This window comes from Toxorhynchites rutilus, chromosome 3 (genome assembly GCF_029784135.1).
Source record: "Toxorhynchites rutilus septentrionalis strain SRP chromosome 3, ASM2978413v1, whole genome shotgun sequence".
In the NCBI taxonomy this organism is placed as follows: domain Eukaryota; kingdom Metazoa; phylum Arthropoda; class Insecta; order Diptera; family Culicidae; genus Toxorhynchites; species Toxorhynchites rutilus.
In genome coordinates, this window is record NC_073746.1 from 117,535,369 (window position 1) to 117,556,429 (window position 21,061).

At 36.9% G+C, this 21,061-nt stretch overlaps 2 protein-coding genes across 6 annotated transcripts in view; one reads left to right on the plus strand and one right to left on the minus strand.

Annotated features, from left to right (window-relative positions):
- Nucleotides 1–21,061, minus strand: part of LOC129779759 (rab3 GTPase-activating protein catalytic subunit) — a 526,672-nt gene that overhangs the window by 476,370 nt on the left and 29,241 nt on the right. The gene's annotated exons all lie outside the window — the stretch shown is intronic.
- Nucleotides 1–21,061, plus strand: part of LOC129779760 (leucine-rich repeat and fibronectin type-III domain-containing protein 3) — a 449,197-nt gene that overhangs the window by 423,250 nt on the left and 4,886 nt on the right. For 4 of the 5 annotated variants that reach the window (XM_055787429.1, XM_055787432.1, XM_055787431.1 and 1 more), the window contains 2 exons: nucleotides 2,801–3,044; nucleotides 3,115–3,313. In XM_055787429.1, coding sequence (XP_055643404.1) covers nucleotides 2,801–3,044; nucleotides 3,115–3,313 — 443 coding nt within the window. The remainder of the gene's footprint in view (nucleotides 1–2,800; nucleotides 3,045–3,114; nucleotides 3,314–21,061) is intronic. The other variant, XM_055787433.1, reaches the window with a different exon arrangement.

A 21,061-nucleotide genomic window follows, 5' to 3' on the forward strand; every position in this document is an offset into this window, starting at 1 on the left:
GAATATACAGAATATTAGCTCATTCGGACTTCATTTGATAGTGTCGCAGACGATAAAGTTTGAGTTTTTTGAAAACCGAAAAATCGCCGGAAATCGTTTTTTTTTTTGAAAAACATTTAACAAGATTAACAGTTGTCTAAAAAAAAATTTGTCAAAAATCGACTTTTCAGACGGAAAAACGACCGAGTGCAAAAAAAATTCTTGACAATTTTTAATTTTTTGAGATGGCAATAAATCTCGACGTTCCGTGCAATTATAAGACATTTGGCATCGATTTTTGTTTTGAAAATCCCGAAATTGGTCAAAATTTTGAGAAAAACAGTTTTTTGTCGTTTTCTTGCAAGTGCGTCAAATGGACTTATGGGGTTTCTCAGACAAACGATTCAAATAGTATCGAATACTAGGGAGAAACACAAACCTTTAAAAATCAGAAATATCTCCGATGTCCACTAGATAAATTAACCCGTCAATTACATACATATCAATGAGTCTATTTTTCGAAGACTTCTGATTATTTGAAAATTGATCAAAATTCTCCGGACTCGACCTTTTTTGTATACTCCCTGTATGTTCTTTATGCTCTCGATTATTCCTTACCGAACCATTGAGATACATTCTTAAAAACATTGTATGAAATACTAATTGAATATTTTTCTTAAAAATAAGTTCAGATTGTATTTTAGACAAACTGAGATTGCCGATCCTAGAATCCTGTTCTTTTTTACGGTTAAAGCAATTGAGATGAAGTAATGACGAAAATGCGTTAAAAACTATACCTTTAACGCGCACATTTCAACCTAACCTATCGCACAAACACAATTTTCAGTTCCAATGCGGCTTCGCTACACTCAAGAACTAAAACACTGCTGCAAACTCCCGTTCACCAAATGGTTTCATGATTCAGGAACTCTTATTCAACCATATTCTCACCCAGATTATAGTTTCAGTTCGAGCGACTTTTTATTTGCACAATTGATACAAGCCTTGCCCCAACTTGTAAACTGCACATTTTATTTACCCGGATCACAGCTGTTAAACATTCAGCATTCTCCGAAAGTACCACGATAACAACAACAACAACAAAAAGCAAAATTTGTTTCACTAGTCAACCCTTTCGGAACATCTGGAGGAGGATGCACACAAAGAGCGAAAATCTCCCACCCACTTTTGGGCTCCAACCCACAATTTTACGAAGGATTGAATTAAAATTTATGTGCTTTCATCGCGTCGTTACTGCTGCTGCTGCCGTCCGCAAAGCACTAACAGAGCACATACCGAATAAAAAGTGAAAATATAAAACACCAACTGCGAATTCCTTGTTGGCTGCGAATGCAAATAAGGACATGTAACTGCGCGCGCGGGACTCTTACATGCATAATTATATTGTACGATTTTAATGCTGCACCAGAGAGATGCTGGAAGAAGAATCGACATCAGGAAGCGGGAAAGAAAAAAAAGTTTTATACGCTAAATAAATGAAAATAAACTACAGCTGTGTGATAGTCTCGTTCCGGCGGCAGAGTTCGGGGAATAAATGAGTTCCGGCGAAACGGCGCGTTGATCGCAACGAACGCGACGAGAGACCCACAAAAAAAAAAAATGAAATAAAATGCCATCATCGAAAAGCAAAAGAGAGATGATGGGATGGTGTCGATGGAAAACTTTATCCACCCATTCGTTCCCACTTTTTACTGTGCGGTCTGTCTGTCCGCTCGGTACTGACCCTGAGTCACACTGAAGTAACTTTTGGAGCTAAACCGAGCTCACCCAGACGTCGTGAAACTTTACTGCTTCCAGTCATATCGGGATTGATTTAATAGAGTCACAGTTAATGAAATAAAACAAAAAACGGAAAAGTTTCAATGAGATTTAAGAGAGGTAAAATACAATTTTTTTTCCTGGTTTGACGAATAAAAAGAAATTCCATTCTTCCTGAGTCTTCTGCTTCTCAACGATTGGGAAAGTTCGTCTCAGCACGGACAAGTTGCAATGATTTTCCTTTCGGAATCGCAAAAGCATGCTTCCAATCTGTCTGTCTGTTGGCTGTTGGTTCGCTGGATTGTTCAGTAGCCTAATGTATGATTAACGGTGATTGCACCCTGCGTTGCGCTTTCTCGAGCAAGCTTAAACACGTACCCATCTGTGTTTGTGCCTTCGCAATTGTACTTTACTGCGCTGCACCCGTATTTACACTCTAATTATTATTCTAATTTTCCGCCCAGTTCGATTCACCCAGTTTTCCCCACGACTGGGTGAGCCTTGTTCATGCGGCGTTTGTACTGAGAATTGAAGCAGTTCGATTATATGGACCAGGAAGAAAGGAAAATGGATGCAAAATGGCAAAATTTATAGAAATTGCAACATGTGCAACTAAACTAGTTTCAGCATGTCTGTTGCGGAAACACATAATGTTGGGAACATAATTGAGCAGTTAGCTTATCATGTTTATTGTGTGAAATAATCTGGAAAGCTACGAGCAATAAGCAGGGCGTTTCATCTTGAGCAGAAAATAGGAAGCATAAAAATAGGGCAAAATGATTTTCTTTCTTCAAAGAAACGATCTCTTGTTTATTGGGGAGTTGCTCTCATTGGGTATACAAACTAACAAATTGCTTTAGCTAGTGGTGGTGGTTTTGATAGAGAAGGAAAGACTGAAACGGCACGCGAAACTCAACGTGGGTTGTGGTTTTTCCTCGATATTGAATCGAGAAACAAACGAGTATTCTTATGATTATTCTTCTGCCATCCCGCATTGGAATTGCTGCGACTTCTGTTACAACACAAAACAAAACGTAAACAGGACTGGGATCAAGTATCCGCTTACAGTGGCCGTTCGATTCCTCGGCCACGGATTTACCCCATGGAGAATCAGGCTATTCCGGACGATCTCCACAGTCACGTTTCGCACTTTTCGGCCGTCGGAGGCAAAGTCGGAAAGGCTCGGTCCATCGCCGACGGACAGTCGCACCACAGCTACTCGAATCATTCCCAGCGGGGCTACCTCGGGTCGGCGTTCCCCAGCAACCTAGTGAACTCTCGGCCAGGTGGGTTTCTATGGTTATTTACCGAAGGTCCTCCCGAAAATGACAATTAATGCTATCCACTGTGTTACAGCAGAGCTTAGACAGTCACGTCAATCGCTGGCGGCCGCATCGGAACGCATGTCGAGGGCTTCGTACGCCGGATCCGTTGTGCACAGTGGACCAGCGCACAGTATAGCGTCCAGCACACGGAGAACGAGACCAAGATCGCGCTCACGGGATCAGCTGAATGGAGCCCACGTCCACACCCACCAGCACAGGCCCGGAAGTCGGTGAGTAGCTGTATATTGTTTTTTTTTAGTTTAGTGATTTTAAAGTGAAATTGAGAAAATTTCCTACAAGAATCTTCAGTTGGAGAATATTTTGCAGTAGAATTCGCTTGTTGCCAACCCAATACTTTTGTGACGTGACAACACCTGTCTTTTTGCGGGTTCCGACTTTTGAACATTAATGTTGTATTTTCAGTTCCGTTTCAAAACATACATATAAACTTTGTTCTATGATTTGTTAATGAAAGAAGAACGTAGATTCCTGTATACTCAGTTTTTCGAAAAACTCGTAAGAACATGCATTTTGACGGCATGCATTTTGTGACGTGACAACGCGTTCTGTGCTAATAAACAGTCTCCACGAAGCGTTGTCACGTCACACAATCAATATGTTGTATTAAATAAGAATTTCACCGTATTGTATCAAGCTATATACGATTTTTCATGTTTTTATTACACTGAATACCTCTCACATTCCTCTGAGATCTCCCCTTCCCCTTCCAAAGGTCCTTCCTATAGGGGAATGTGTTCCTAACGTGACCGGTGATCCTGAACCTACCCCTCTTTGTATCTCAGTAACGGTACATCCTATCGGATTATCAATAGTATCAAATGAAAGGTGTCGCTGATAATTTGATAGCAAGGTGACGTTTTTCTGGCTCTCTTCATTTTAGCGTTTTAGCCCCATTTTGCGTTTTAATTGCTTCAAACACAGAGAAGAAATATTTTTGACCTGTATGCAAAATGAGTTCAATGTTATTTCAGATTGTGAAACATTGCGAAACAAAGCAATTGTAAATGCTTATGATAGTATGTTTATCAAAATAAGCTATATAAATTGAATCTACATGTTACCTGTAATACACCTGTTACCTGTAATACATTTGGGAAAAGTCGGGGTGGTGCTAAACCGACCTCCAGTTTATATATCGTGATTGTTTAACACGTTCACTCTGGCGCTTGCCATCAATGGCTAGTACAATCCTGGTTCATCGAGTGGCACTCACTACAGGGGGAACGCAACTTTTAATAAACATTTTGTATGCAACGCGCACATACGCGTTTATGTTTGCCTGTTGAAGATGACTTTGACTTTGACGTTGACTTTGATCGTTGATCGTTGATCGTTGATGTATGCGTGTGTATGTGCACTTTCTTTGTATAACTCCACACACTTCGCTCTAAGGCCAAGTTCATGGATATATGCCAACCGTACCATTTACGATCGTATTGTGAGATTTCATGCCATTCCCGATCTTTTATATCCGTTTTTAACGAACCGGAAGTCACCATCCTCGATTCCAAAATGGCATCGGAATACGATATTCGACTTCCGCTGGTAAGCCCATATCGTATGGGGTTTCCATATTTTTTAGCATTCATTACTACCATCAGCAAACCGGAAGTTGAAATAAGATTATATCTTATATTATGGAATCTACGTTCATATATTGTTGATAGTACACAGGAGCAAGATGATTTGTATGTTTTGAAACGGAGCTGCAATTAATAAAATTAATCATTAATGTTCAACAGTCCGAAACAGCAAAAAGTCAGGTGTCGCCACGTCACAATAGTATTTGACTGACAACAAGTCAATCTAACTATAAAATATTCTCCAACTGATGATTCTTGTTGGAAATTTTCTCAGTTTTACTATAACGTCGTTTAATTTTGTGTGCTTTATTCATGAAAACGCAAAAAAAAGTGTTTGTAGTGAATCAAAATGTTGTTACGTTACACTGGAATGGATCGTATACTTTTCGTGACGTGACAACAACTTCTGGAGACAGTTGATACTCCTCTGTTTGTGGACCGATCTCAACCAAATTTTTTGGGTTGTTGACCCTCATTGTTTACTCAGAGAAACCCAAGTATAAAAATGTTTGAACCTATGTTCATCTGAAAACTAAAAAAATGCTCTATTTTTGTGACGTGAAAATACTTCAAAATACCTGTTTTTCAAATACTTGTTTCTCATAAATTACAAAATGAAACGTAGGTCAAACAAGCATTTAATCACCCATTGAATGGTATATAGACATTGAAGTTTGGTTAAGCATGTATGGAGATATCTCAAGAAACATAAAAATAGTGAAAACCTAAAATATTTAAAATATATTCATGTAGTTTTTTAAACTCGTTTCTCTCAAAGTTTGATGCATAAAAATTGAATTTGTTACAAAAAAATGATATAACTAGTGCTTACTCAAATAACGTTTTCAATTTTCCAATTAACGTGGTTTTTTTACGAGGTACGTATCCCCCGCGTTAAAAAAAAACCTGGGTGTATTCAGTACACTCTTAAAAACATACACAAAAATTGAATTTATTTGTTCATCATGTCTATCGTTCAAATCTTTTTATCTTTAACATTCTTATTCGGTTTAAAAAAAAATAATTTTGTTCGAATACTGACTTGATTTCCTAAAGTTTAAAGAATAGTTGTATTTTGTCGGTCTACGCATATTCTCAACGAAATACGGGGAAGGTTTTCATAACAGTTTGAGACTCTTCCCCCCTCTCTAAGAGGGGGGGGGTCTGCCACACAAATGAAACAAAAATTTCTGCATTACTCGAGAATTAATCAAGCAAACATGTGAAGGTTTAATGGGGAAGAAACATTTCTAAGCTGGTTCGACACTCCTCCCCCCTCTCTCAGGGTGGGCTGTCATACAAACGAAAAACAAATTTCTGCATACCTCGAAAACTAATCAAGTAAATGGAGCCAAATTTGGCATGTGAATATTTTGGGGGACACGAAATGTTTCTGTGATGAATAGACACTTCTCCCCCCCCCCCTCTCTAAGGGGAGAAGAGGGAAGGGGTCTGTCTTTATTCTATCATATCAAACATTTATTCCATGTAACGGAGAAACATGTTATTTGCAAGTTGTTGAAAAATCTTGAACGAGAATTGTGTCTGAAAACAATCTGATATTATAATGATGAGTTTTGGTACAAGTACTAGGAATTTTATAGTAAAAGGTAAACTCAATGGGGTCGATCAGAAGATCAATCAATGAACAGTTCAGCGATTGGACTCATGAACTTGCGCTTAGTAAGAAAACGTGAATGTTTGAAGGTATTGATAACAAAAAAACAAATTTAGGGCGGGACGAAGTTAGCCGGGTCAGCTAGTATACAATAAAACATACCGACAATATATTTCGAAACTCATCGGGCCATGAGCTTTCCAATATTGGAACAAAATATCTCCATTCGCGATTTGTGATTTACGATTTCAAACAATTTACGTTTTGCGATTTTTAATTAAAGATTTGACAAAAACGATTCAAGTTGTATCAAGTACATTCTAAGATTTTAGATTTAGATTTTTGATTTTTTTTTATATGATTTAAATTTTATAGATTTTAGTTTTTGAGATTTTTGGATTTCAATTTTTTTATTTCTTGCGTTTTACATTTTCGGATTTTAGGTTTTTGAACTCTCGTATTTAATTTTTTGGATTTTTAGTTTTTTGGATTTCATTTTTTCAATAGTTAGATCTACATTCTTGGACTATATAATTTTTTTTATTTTAAACTTTATTAATGTACTAATTTGCAATATAGGATTTTCGGATTTAATATTTTAGACTTTTGGATATTTTCTTTCGCTTTCTTTTAATTTTTAGAATTTTCAGATGTTAAATTTAAAATTTTTAAGAATTTTAGAATTTTTTTGTTCCAGTACTTTAGAAAATCCTACATTTTTCAGTGAAGATTTTTGGATCTCTTTTTCTGCATTTACACTTGCAAACATTAGGATTTTAGATTTTTTTTTTTCTTATGTTTTATGCATTTGAAAATTTAGGTTTTTGGATTTAAGTTTTATGGATTTTCAAATCTTATATTTTTTGATTGAAACTTCTTTTTATTTTACAAGAATTTTTGGTTTTTGGATTTAGAATAGAATTTTCGAGCTTTAGATTTTCATTTTTGGATACACGATTTTTTTTGTTTATGATTTTTGTATTTCATATTGTAGGTTTTCATTTTTAGATTTCCAATTTTCGGATCAGTTTCGTTTTCGATTTTTATACTTCAAATTTCAGGAATTAACATTTTCAAATTGAAGATTTTTGGATTGAAACGTATTGGATTGAGGATCATTCACTTTTTGATTTTACAACTGAAGATTTTACATTTTAAGAATTTAAGATCTTTGGATTTAAGATTTTAGACTTTTGGATATTTATTTCTCTTTCTTTTAATTTTTAGAATTTTCAGATGCTAGATTCAAAATTTTTCAGAATTTTAGTTTTTTTTTGTTCCAGTACTTTAGAAAATCCTATATTTTTCAGTGAAGTTTTTGGATCTCTTTTTCTGCATAAGCAAAACATTTGCAAACATTCGGATTTTAGATTTTCAATTTCTTGCGTTTTATGTTTTTGAAAATTTAAGTTTTTGGATTTAAGTTTTATGGATTTTGAAATCTTAGATTTTTTGATTAACACTTTTTTTATTTTAGAAGAATTTTCGGTTTTTGGATTTAGAATAGAATTTTCGATCTTTAGATTTTAATTTTTGGATTCAAGAATTTTTTTTTGTTTATGATTTGTGTATTTCATATTCTAGGTTTTCATCTTTAGATTTCCAATTTTCGGATCGGTTTAATTTTCGATTTTATACTTCAAATTTCAGGAATTAATATTTTCAAATTGATGATTTTTGTATTGAAACGTATTGGATTACATCTGAAGAGTTTACATTTTAAGAATTGAGGGGTTTTCAGGATATAAGATTTTTGCGAGGTCAATGATGAAATGTACAGTTTACATGGAATCAATCACACAATTTATAATAAAACTATAGAGGGTTGTACCTACGACAAAACCGCATTGTTGACGTACGAGTACGAAATTGTTCCAGTCAATTCGCTTGACGGAACTTCGGATATTATTTCTGAGTGAAACTGAATTTTAAGATGAACTGTTTAGTAGAAAGTTGGTTTTGTCGCTTGGGACGCATCAGAAGCTAAAATGAAAGTGAAAGTGAACATAAATACGAGGAACGAGGTATTCTTCAATTTTCTTACATGGATATGTAAAATATAAACAAAAACACCAGAAAATCGTCTTTCAAAGAATAACCACGAAAATAAAGCAATGTAAACAACGCACAATAGCAAGTCTCATGCTACTTGTGTTGTACACTCGGCAAAAAAATAGAGAGTGCGAAGTCGAAATTTTTAGGTGATTTTTTAAATGCTGGTAGTTCGTGTAAAATCAGCGCATGGAAATGAGATGTATATCATTTTCAAGCATAAACTTTCAAGTTTTGGTAAATTTCGGGAATGTCGGGAAGAAATAAAACATCGATTTTCTTCTGATTTTCCAAACTTTTTGTAGACTAGTACAATTGTTTGCTAATCTCAATACCAAATACAATTAACTATTAAACAGCTTTCTTTCGATAGATGGAACGCTCCTGTAAAACCTTTCCATACATAGATATTTCTGTTTGAATGACAAATTACCCCTTCGTGTTTGATGATGAATAATTCAATAAATAATTATCGCATCGCAAACCGAAAGTTACTCCTGAAAATTTCAATAAATTCTGTACCAAGCTAATTTGTTGCTTTGACGAAAAATAAATTATTTGAATTTTTTGCATTTCAAAAAACTGGCAAAAACGTTTTTTGCGGTGGTTTAGAAAATTTTCTGTAATTTTGTAAGTATTGCAGCAAGTTCTAATGTTAGCATGTAAATTTTTAGCCTAGTAAATTTCCTAAACTACTGTGAACGTTTCATGTTGATATGTTCAGCCATTTTTTCTAGAACACTGTGTGAGTATTATCCCCCTTTACGCTACAGTCTTTAACTCGTCTAAAACAAGGATACACTACAGCGGCGCAATTTCGTTCGATTAAATCACCACGTCGATTTCATGCCGTCCGGTGAAGAGTGTTTCTGTATTTTTCCATCATTTGCACAAATTTTTGTTTTCATGCATTGCCAAAGGAAAATTGAAGAAGCTAAGAAATGCGGAACAATGGCGCTAGTTTGACAAAATATGATCGCCTGTGATCGAACTTGTTTCAACTGCGGAAAAGACCACCGTCATTACTTTCGCTATTATTACTCAATGCATGGACACAAGTCTTGACATATGGCCAGCTTGCGTATTGTCCTTACTGGAACAAGAATGCGTCATGAATCTACCATCCTTTCATAAAACGGGATTTTTCAGGGCCGCATAAATTTTAGACCAACAGCCATTTCATGTCAAACCGATATAGTGGTTATCATGTTTTATTTATTTACAATGATGCTACATCCCTTGAACAGATAGGATCTGATTCACAACATTATTCCGCCAATGCACTCGATTCATAGCTGCAGTTCACCAACTCCCGTCTGCACCGATTCTTGCCAAGTTCTGCTCCAGTGGTTCTCATATTTTCGTCAAAAGTGGTAATTTGAATTTTGTTCTTTATTGCAAAACATTATACCCGTATTTTTTTTTTTTTTATTAGGGTGACCATTTTCATTTCAGGGTGGTTCGAAAAATGATTTTTTTTCCACTTTTTCCCAAAAATGACTTTTTTCATTAATTCACAACTTTTGAACCAACTTACCGATTTAGACGATCGACATATCAAATTAAAGCTAATAAGCTAGCATTTTATGAAAAATAGATTTTATTTTCGTAATTACTAATTGTAGTTATTTTTTATTGTTTTCATGGCTTTAAACTAGAGGGCGGACCACTGGTTAAGTTTGAATAATCATATCTCAAAATCTCAAAAATTATCTAAAAAATCATCAGCATTCAAGAAAAAATATTTAAAAAAATATAGTGCTCTCTAGTCCAAAACCATGAAAATAATAAAAAACGACTGCAATCAATAATTACGAAAATTGAATCCATTTTTGGCAGGTACAATTTTTTTTAATATAATGTTAGCTCAATGGTTTCAATTTGATATTTTGATCATCTAAATCAGTTCAGTGGTTCAAAAGCTATAAATTTCTGAAAAAAAGAAGTTTTTGAGGAAAAGCGAATAAAATGATTTTTCGGACTACCCTAAAATGGAAATGATCACCCTAATGGAAAAATAAAAAAAATACAGGTCTAATATTTTGCGATAAAAAACAAAACTACCACTTTCCATGGGAATCTGAGAACCACTATATCGGTTTGGCATGGAATGGCTGCTAAGGAGTTTTTTTTTTTCAAAAATTTCGTTTATATCCAAAGTAATTAAAAGCGAATTGATCTTTATATTGTATTGTCGAAAGATAGCTTGTGTGAATTTAAGAGTGTGGTAAGACTTTCTGGTGACTTTTTCCGATAGATGATTTGATATTCTTGAACATCAAAGTGCATGTATTTTAAACCGCTTGTGGATTTTTCGGCGACAAGTGCTGTGTTCTTCAGTGGAAAACTGAAGGAGGAAACGAGTTTCACAGTGATTGCTGTCGTCAATAACCATTATTCTCGTCGGCAAATGTGGGAATTTTCAAGTCGAAATGGTCTGTTTGGATTTGGCCGAAAAAAAAACTGTAATTTATTTGGTTTTCAAAGTTTATCAAACATCAGAACAACCAAGATTATCGTCGAGACGTTGTGGTATCTTTGTTGAAGATAACTCTATTTAAATCACCATCAAGAATAAAAGCGATATTTTTATAGTACTCGACACTGAATTGGCATTAATACAACCAATATCGTAGCTGATAGTTGGATTAGTCATACTGATTAATTTTATATAGTGATGCAACGGAAAATAGTTTGGCCGAATACCGGAAATACGGCAAGCTTCGAGGACAGATGGCCAACTATGCCGGATAGTTTTTTTTTATTTGCGAATACTAAACTGGAAAGAACTACGTGTTCGCATGAAGCAAATAAAGGATTACATTTTAGGGAGAAATAAAAACATTTTTACATAAAAATAATTACCGACGATGAAATTTTCCGTTTAGAATCAATATCCTTTAATAGAGAATGAAAGTTTTCCGCAAAGATTTTTGAATAGATTTTTTTTCTGATAAGGATTTTTTACTACAATGAACTGCTGAAAATTGATTATTTATTTATAATTTTTTTTTATCTCCGTTCATTTCTCGTCGACCTATTTCCGCCACTTCACCGACATCAAGGAGGCGACTCCACCTGTTCCTACCTATCAGACTCAACAACTAATGAGCCGGACCAACTTATTTTACTTCTCTTCCGAAGGAGGACGTAACCAGAGATTTTTCGCCTTAAAAAAAACCCAACAATCCGATCGCCAGTTGGGATTGAACCCAGGCCGATCGGATTGTGAGGCTGTTACGCTAACCACACAACCACTGGCGTCGTCAAAAATCATAATAAACCTAACAATTTCGAGTACTAAAAAAATAATTAAAAAAAAAAAATGGGTGGGTTATATCTATGATATAACCGCAAGGTTGACGTGGGACTATCTTAGCGTACCAATCATTTGTTTGTATTGATTAAATTTTTGATTGAATGAAACAATTCCAGAATTCAATTGAATTCAATTAACACTCGAGCAGAAAATTAGAGGAACAGAGTGCGAAGTCGGAATGTTTAAGGGATTTTTAACATGCTGTTACTTCGTGAAAAATCAACGCATATCGATGGTGTGCATATCATTTTGAAGCTACAACTTGCAGATATTACAATATTTAACGTACACATTTTTATCTTGGTGTGTGTAGGAGTAGTGGGCAACAATATCTGGAAGAAATGAAAGTTTGATTTTTCTTTGTTTTTTTAAGAATATTCTGGACTAACACAATTTTTTGCTAAACATCTCAATAGCAAATCCAATTAACCTTATCAAACACCTTTCATTTGGTTCCAAGAACGTTCCTGTAGGACCTGTAGGACTGTAGTTTTGAAAACTCCAATACATTCTACACAAGAATAATTTATTGCTTTAACGAAAAAAAAATATTTAAATTCATTGCATCGATTTGAAAAAAATGCATGAATTGCATGAATTTGCGATGCCAATTTCTGTGTTGGGGAAACACATTTCAGTCGGAACAAAAATAACCCCGACTTTCATGTATTTGCAATGCCGATTTCCCCACGCTCCTTGAAATTGAAATCTGTGTTAGGGAAACACATTTCAGTCGGAACAAAAACACCCCCGACTTTCATGTATTTCCAATGCCAATTTCCCTAAGCTCCATGTGTTTGAAGTCTGTGTTAGAGAAACACATTTCAGTCGGAACAAAAATACCCCCGACTTTCATGTATTTGCAATGCCGATCTCTCCAACGCTGCTTGGTTTTGAAGTCTGTGTTAGGGTACACATTTCGGTGAGAACAAAAGTCCCCATACTTTGTATTTGCAATGTAGGCTGCTTGGTTTTGATGGCTGTGTTAGGGAAACCGTAGATCGGGCCAATCAAAATGAGGCAGTTAGGGCGTGTAGATAACGCTTAACATTTTACAGTTATTCAATTGTTTATCTAATGAAAGATAATATTCTATTATTTGTGATACAAGCGTAGAAATATTCCCTATCAATTGATGCAAACATCTTTCCGATCCAGTAAGAAATGTTCGAGTTATAAGCATTCGGAATCTTTCATTTTTTTCCTGCATGTTCTGTGTTTAGGTTTTCATTTTACCCCTCATATACTCCGGTTAGACGTAGTCCCACGTCAATATAAATAATACTGTTAACATATATTTTATTTTGAACAAACATTCTTACATTTCAGTAAATTAATCTTACTTTTAATTGTGTTTAAATGATGTTTATGAGCTTTTTTGTTATGATTTACCTCCTGAGAGAAATTATTATTTTTTTAATATCCGTTATCCGCCAGATAGCGAATATTGGCCGGATAGGCCGGATACCGGATAGTTACCGGGTATCTGTTTTAACTTTAATTTAATATTCATTAATTATCATTCGATCATATTTTAATACGAGATAAAGAATAAAACTTCGCATGTTCGCAGTTCAGCACGGAAAAGAGGTAGTTTTTATCCTACATCATCTCTCTCGCTCCAATCCGTTCCACTCGTCGTCGAACGATTTTTTTGACGTAGGACTACGTCTTACATTAAGGGTGCCAAATCAGAAAACAGGTCACGTTTTTATGAAATAAAGTTAACGTTAATAACTATTTTTGCTGCGAATGGATTTTAGCGATTTGCATATCAATTGAATCGGTTTTTTTCTAAGATTTGTTTGATATGCTATACATTACAATCCCATAGTCTATATATGGTTTAAATTGTTGAAAATTGGAAGCATTCTCATTTCCCCATACATTTGTTTTGTCCATTTGTGTGCTTTCCCGAACAGAGCTGTCAATAACGGGCAACTTATGCGGCCGCTTGAATAAAGGGTGTGTCACATCAAATTACATCACGGAAAAAACGCTGTAGAAATTTAATTTTTAGGAATTATATCTTCAGCTTTCGCTTGTAATCAGATAAGAGTGTATAGATCACGTTGCCCATGCTTCACTGTCAATATTTCGTAAATTTGGAAAAATGTCGTCGAACGAAAAAGAGCGTCGTGAATTAATCCTGTGCACTCATTTCGAGAATCCGGAGTTGTCACATCGGGACATCGGTAATATGCTGGGAATCGTCCAATCCACGGTCAGCAGAGTACTAAAACGATACTTCGAGAACCTAACCATCGACCGGAAGGTGAAGAACGGCAAAAATGGATGCTCCGTCAGTGAAAAAGATCACAAGCGCGTAGTTAAGCAGTTTAGACGTGATCCGAGAAGTTCGGTCCGGGATGTCGCCAATAAGCTGAATTTGTCAAGTTCATTCGTCCAGCGGACCAAGCAGCGGGAGGGCCTGCGTACATACAAGGTTCAGAAGGCTCCTAACCGCGACGAAAGGCAAAACATGGTGGGGAAGACGCGAGCCCGGAAGCTGTACACCGAAATGCTGACGAAGCCGCATTGCCTGGTAATGGACGACGAAACCTACGTCAAAGCGGACTTTCGTCAGCTGCCGGGCCTGTTGTTCTTCTCCGCAGAGGACAAATTCAGCGTTCCGGAGGAGATTCGCAAGCAGAAACTATCCAAGTTTGCCAAAAAGTACATGGTGTGGCAAGCGATCTGCTCTTGCGGAAAGCGGAGCGCCCCCTTCGTGATGACCGGCACGGTAAACGGGCAGGTTTACCTTAAGGAGTGCCTACAGAAGCGCTTACTACCACTATTGAAGCAGCACGAGGGCCTGACCATCTTCTGGCCGGATCTCGCTTCGTGCCACTATTCAAAGGACGTGTTGGAGTGGTACGAAGCCAACGGGGTCACCTTCGTGCCAAAGGAAATGAACCCGACCAACGCGCCGGAGCTTCGCCCAATAGAGAAATATTGGGCGATTATGAAGCAGGTCCTCCGGAATAACCCAAAAGTTGTCAAATCGGAGGCGGACTTCAAGAGAAAATGGATTTCTGTTCAAAAAAAACTACAATCTGACGTTGTACAGAACCTTATGGACGGGGTAAAGAGGAAGCTGCGAGCATACGGGCTTGGGCTCGAAGTATGAATAAAAAGAAAATGCCAAAAGTTGTTTAATAGTTTTTATTTTACTGTCTAAAATTTTCAAAAGGATCGGTCTACTGGGCGAATTTCTACAGCGGTTTTTTCCGTGATGCAATTTGATGTGACACACCCTTTAGAAACAACGAAAGGTAAGAAACTTGCACAGTAAATAATATGTCGCTAGCGTATAAGTATTGCATCTCTTCTGAGGAAAATTCTCCGACTCTTTCTGTGCTCGAAACAACTAAGGTCGCTTATTCTGCTCGTTTTGTGTTTTATGTGCTGTGAACGCTAGCGAATATTTCACTTCAAGTACATCTGGCATTGCAATTAATACAACCATCCGAGCCATGGCAAAGCAGGAGAAACAAGAGAAGATTGCAAGCTAGCTTTGTTGACGGTTTTGACCGAGAGTCGAGAAACGATTTTTCAAGATGCCTCTCGTTAAATACTCAGTGCAATGCGTGCATTGATATAAAGAAACAAAATGCGACATATGGCCAATTAGTGTATTGTTCTCGCAAAGACAAGAAAGAATCTTTCTTCTCGAAATGATTCTACAAAACCATGCAAGCCATTAAACCTTTTCAGGGTCCCTGGAATTTTTTACTAAAGAGTTATTTATGAATTTCCGACGTATTATCAAATAATATCCGAAATGATAAACCAACAAATTAAAAAAAAAAGATTGCGTTATTAGCGGTCGTGTCTTGGATACAACCCCTCGATTTTTTGCGTGAAAACACATTTATTTGAATAAATAAAATAAATTAATACATTATTCAAAGTATTGGCCATCGTTTGTCACTATTTTCTCGCAATTTGCGGGTTCCGTCGCGAAATGAATTGGCTGGACTTTTGTTACCCTGTTCTGGAGTAAATCGTATTCCACTCAAAGCGTTCAGCATCGATAGAAACAAATGGTAAAGCCTGTCTCAGTTATAATTTGGTCGCATAAAGTAAGACATTTTCAGCATAGAAACATACAAAAGTAAACAAAAAAAAAACATACGAAACATACAAAAACGAAAAGATATCGTTTTGTAGGTTTTTTTTATGAAAAAGTAAAACGTGGAAAAAACATGAAAATGACTCGTTAGCAGTTCGGGTGAATTTTTCAATTTTTCGTGTGATATCACCACATCAGTTTCTGCACAGTGCTACTGGGAACCGTACTTGCTATCTTGTTCCACCACTTTTCCATTTTTGAGCTGGTAAAAAGCCAAGCGTAAAGGGGGTATTGCGTACCGTGCAGAAAATGATGGGTGGTATCACAAAAAAGTTCGAGAATTCTTCCGAACAGCTGACGAATAACTTCCATGTGTTTCTCCCTTAAAGTTCATTGAAAAACTACAAAATGACATCCTTCTATTTTTTGTACGTCATTTCTATGCTGAAAAATGTCATATTTGTGCGACCAAATTGTAACTGGAACAGGCCTTCATCGGAAGGGGCAAAGTTTGGGTTACATAACAGGTGAACCAGAATTTCCTTTCTGCTATTTTGAAGCCGATCGTTGTCATTATGGTATATTATCCACTCGTGCATGGTCGTATAATATGAACGTTTTACGGCAATAGCTGACTTTAGACGGAACAATTATTGTCTTTAGAAGTCTCAATTGATGGTTTGACCAGCTTTTAGCACTTTGATCCCACCAAATACAGAGCCATACTTTGGTACCGTGGATATTCGGATTCGGCGTTGATGTTCCTGACTGGCCGGGCTTTACATACAATCTTTCGTGTTTTGAATTGTCGTGGTGAATCCACTTTTCGATCCCAGTATCGATATATGCAACAAAAGGACTTCCTTTTGTGCCGTTCAAGCAACTTTCAGACATGCAAAATCGCCATTCGACATCTCTCACTTTCACTTCACTGCACAAATGGATCTCCATTCATTCTAAAACCCTTTTCGAAGTGATAAAAAAAACGAATTGAATGAGTAAGTAGCAGTCCTACGTCAACCATTCGGTCTTGTCTTGAACATCAGCCTCTATGACTTTTCATGCAGATTCAGATTTAAAATCTATTTTTATATTGCTTTCCTCGGAAGGCTACAAGCTCACTAAGTATTGAAGTTTAATTATTTAAAAAAAATGATTGGAGGTTGTGTTCAAGACACCACCGCATTGTTGACGTAGAACTACGCTGTAGTTTAATTCAAGTCGCTTGTTTATAACTGCGGATATTATTTTATAATGCTACGAAAATTTTGAAATAACCATTCTACCAGTTTGGTCGCCTCGAAATGTTTTTTTTTTTGGTTGAAAAATCATTTGACGATAATTGTTTGATGATTCATTCTTGTGCTCGCAGAACAATACATGATCGAGATAAGCGCAGCTGTCATCCTTAGTGGAGAAAGTTTTGCTACTGGCAAGCGAAACCAAATCACATACAATATTTTAGTACAACATTTACTTTCCTGGTGACTAAATAAACGAAATAAACTCTATCTGTTAATCTCAACAACCTCTAAAAGAGTAGCACTGCTTCATTATGATCAAGATTAGCGCAATCCTAGTTGAAAGCAATTTTGCGACTGGCACGCGAGCCCAAATAAATTAATAACTTAATATAACTTATTGAATAACTTGGTATTCCCCAAATAATTTTTTGGTGCACAACCTTAACACTTGCTTGACCATAGCGTCAGTTCAATGCATTGATGACAGAAAACAAACAATGTTAACTGTGTAACCCGACACGCCTTCTAGGCGTGTGAGTCCTTCCTAACCGGGACTCTGCGCAGTCAAGCAGTTGGCTTAAGCGCAACTCCCGTAAGGGAGGCCAACCGCCGTGTTTTTGGTTGCCCGGCCAATGAGAATCGAACTCCCAGGGCGTGTTTTTCTTTCTTCCCCCAAAACCCGGCTTGTTTCTCAATTTGAGTTGCGCTGTAAAGTGAACCCGAACACCGCTTGTCCAGAGGACAGGATTAAAGCCCGAGAATGCGTGGGCCGATCCCCAGACCACAAATTTCAGCAAATTTTCCTCACTGGACCAATTAGCGAAAATATTGTCCACAACGAAGCTCGCTTCGGAGCGTAGGAGTGGATGTTCAACTAACTGCAACAAAAAAGGAGTCTCTTTGCAGACTCAAGATCTTTACAACTACAAAAAAAAAATCAGTTGCCGGTACTTAGGCCACACGCTAGCCAGTAAATAACTCAGACTATAAAATATTCAACTCAGCATTTATTACAGGAAAACAGCGTGATGACAAAAACTAATTCAACTCATTTACACATAACAGAAAAATTTAATCTAACTCCAGACTCAAACATCAAATCATTGGATTTGCAGACATAGCAATTAGCTCACTACACTAAAGGCACATTCAAATAGATTTGGTAATGGCGGTTGACTTTCTAGTCATACTACTATGGCTTCTCCATTCACTTTTCAATGGCTATTGTGTGTGTACTTTTGTGTGGTGTTGCTTCTGTTCTTGCGCTCTATAGCGCACCTCTCATTTATTAGAGTGTTGTGTATTATTTCCCTACATGCGCATGTTAAATGGAAAATAAAAATGGGTACTCACTACCATGGATTTACGTGATACGGCGGCGAAGAGCGATTAACTTCCGCTGATGACGAGCCGCCGGGAGCGCGAGAATTTTGCTGGGGCCCTCGTGTTGACGGAGAGGGCCAATTCCAACGTAGCCGTGGGGTCAGAAGTGGTGCCACCTAGAAACAACACATAAAAAAGCGCACACACAAGCCATTTTGCCACATTTTGCAAAAAAAAAGCCAATGCTTACCTCCAATTGAATTTGAACTTTACGCACTGGAGGGGTAATTTTTAAATTTAAAATTGAGCTAACTGCGCTCACTAAAGAAACAAAATAAAAAAGAACAAACAAAGAAAAAAAAACACAAATGAGCTACACCAACTATGGCGTGGAAAAGTACCAACTACCTTTTGAACTACTCGCGATTTTACAAACGGAACTGCACACTGCTGCCTCTTCCACGGGCCAAGTTGAAATGGAAGAATATTTCTTCTAAGTCCTCAGATCAGCGCAATGATCAAAAGGACCGGAACTACACAATTATTAACGATATTAATAATACGTAGTCTTACCCTCAACCCCCTTGCCTACATCTGTCCTCTTTTCAAACATTTTCGGGCGATTATCTTTAATCTCCCGAGCGCAGCTTAAATCGAGTTGCTCGCCGGATTCCGAATTCAAATACCAAGAAAACCCGCCAAAAACTCTCCCGGTTAAGGAAACGTCTATTAGGGAGATCTATAGCTATAGATGGATTTATTCACGTGAAAATAGGTGTAAACGGGTGAGAATAAATATGATACACTTATTCGAGGTATATATAACTTGAATAAATTCAGCATATGTAAACGCTTGTGAATTTCTTACTGGTGAGAAATCAGGTTGGATGCAGTTCTACTTCAGGTAAATAAATTCACCGGAGATATGAATATATTCATTATAGAAGTTCACGCTAGTGTAAACGGTTGATGCGATTTCTATAAATCTCATCATATTTCTTCTCATGAATATATCCCTAGTCTAAACCCACCCTAAGACATTTTCTGAGACGTGTCTTGGCTAAATTGAGCCGTCGAGTTACATCTGGCACTCAATTATAGCTAGCAGTGAAATCGGAAAGGGGAAAAGCACTCGCTTTGCAGTTCATCCGAAACATACACATATGAAAAGACACTCAGATTCCACACACGGGAGTTGTGTTGAAACTGACGTTCATACTCATAGAAACGAGGGGCTCAACAATACTAAAATCAGTGCAGCGCTACAACTGCTTGGAGAAAGTCTGAATATTTGCCTCAGCAGAGATTCATTACCAATACCATCGCGTAAATATTTCCCTCCCACTATCTCCCCTCCTTGTTTATATTTATCATTACAACTGCATAATTTACAACACCAAACAATCGTCAATCATAGCATAAAAAATTAGGCGATTGTTGCATCCTTTCAGGGCCAATGCACACGGGAGCAGATACAAATGGGGTTTCAGCGTAGCGAAGATGCACTATTTTTACGTACGGGTTATGGAAGCACGAACGCATACAAATATCCATATGTCGATGGCTTGAAGCAACTGAATATAGACACACTTATCTCCGTTTTGTGCTTTTCTCAACAGAAGCCCTTTCTGTTAATATTGCCAGTCTAGATTAGCTTAGCTGTCATCCTATGTAGAGAGAGTTTTCCTATCGTCATGCAAAACCAAATCACTGAAAAAATTCCTATACATTGATTTCCTTGGTGAGCTGACAATAAACCGAGCTTGATGATTCCCCACATTATTGTGTTGCTCAGAAACTTAATGCAATGGCGTCAGTTTGATGCAATGATTGCAATGACAGAGACATCAGCGAGTGAGTAATTTGGTCGCGTCCAAAGCTAAATCCGAAATGAAGACATGTTATGACGTAAAACAAGGAAGAACAAGCGATATTCATTGCTTTGAATACTTTAAACTTCTTCAGTTCATTCGTCTCTAGTCTTCAAAAAGGTCCTTGGAAAACTTTACTTTATCCATAATATTACTCCTCCACCCCCATTATCTTTAGAAAGGCATTCGATCCCTCGCCGTCCAGCTCGCCCAGCAACGATGTTGTTCAGTCGATTTCCTCACGAAGAATGAAAGTTTGCCTCAGCGAGATCCACTGTTTATACTCTAGGCAAATATTCCCCTTCGCTCTTTTTCTTTTCCTTTGTTCACGGAGAATTTACATCTTACGATTTCCCCTTCGTTGCCTGTCGATAAGTTGCTCGTTATTGACAGCTCTGTTCGGGAAAGCACACAAATGGACAGAACAAATGTATGAGGAAATGGGAATGCTTTCAATTTTCATCAATTTAAACCATATACAAACTATGAGATTGTAATGTATAGCATATCAAGCAAATCTTAGGGAATTTTCGATTCGTTTGGTATGTAAATCGTCAAAATCCGGTCGCGGCAAAAATAGTTATTAACGTTAACTTCATTTCATAAAAACGTGACATGTTTTGTGATTTGCACCCTTAATGAAAGACCTAGTTCTACGTCAAAAATCTACACTGATAAACCTTATAAAATCAAATCAGTATTCTAATCAAAATATATTCAAAATTTCGAAGGGATATGTTTAGAGATGTGAATGAAATGTGGAATGGTAAATTCAAGCTATTAGCATACAATACATTCGCCAGTCGATTGCTGTAAAAATTACTTCAGCCAACCGAATGTATTCCGTATGGTTCGAATTTCAATAAATCAAT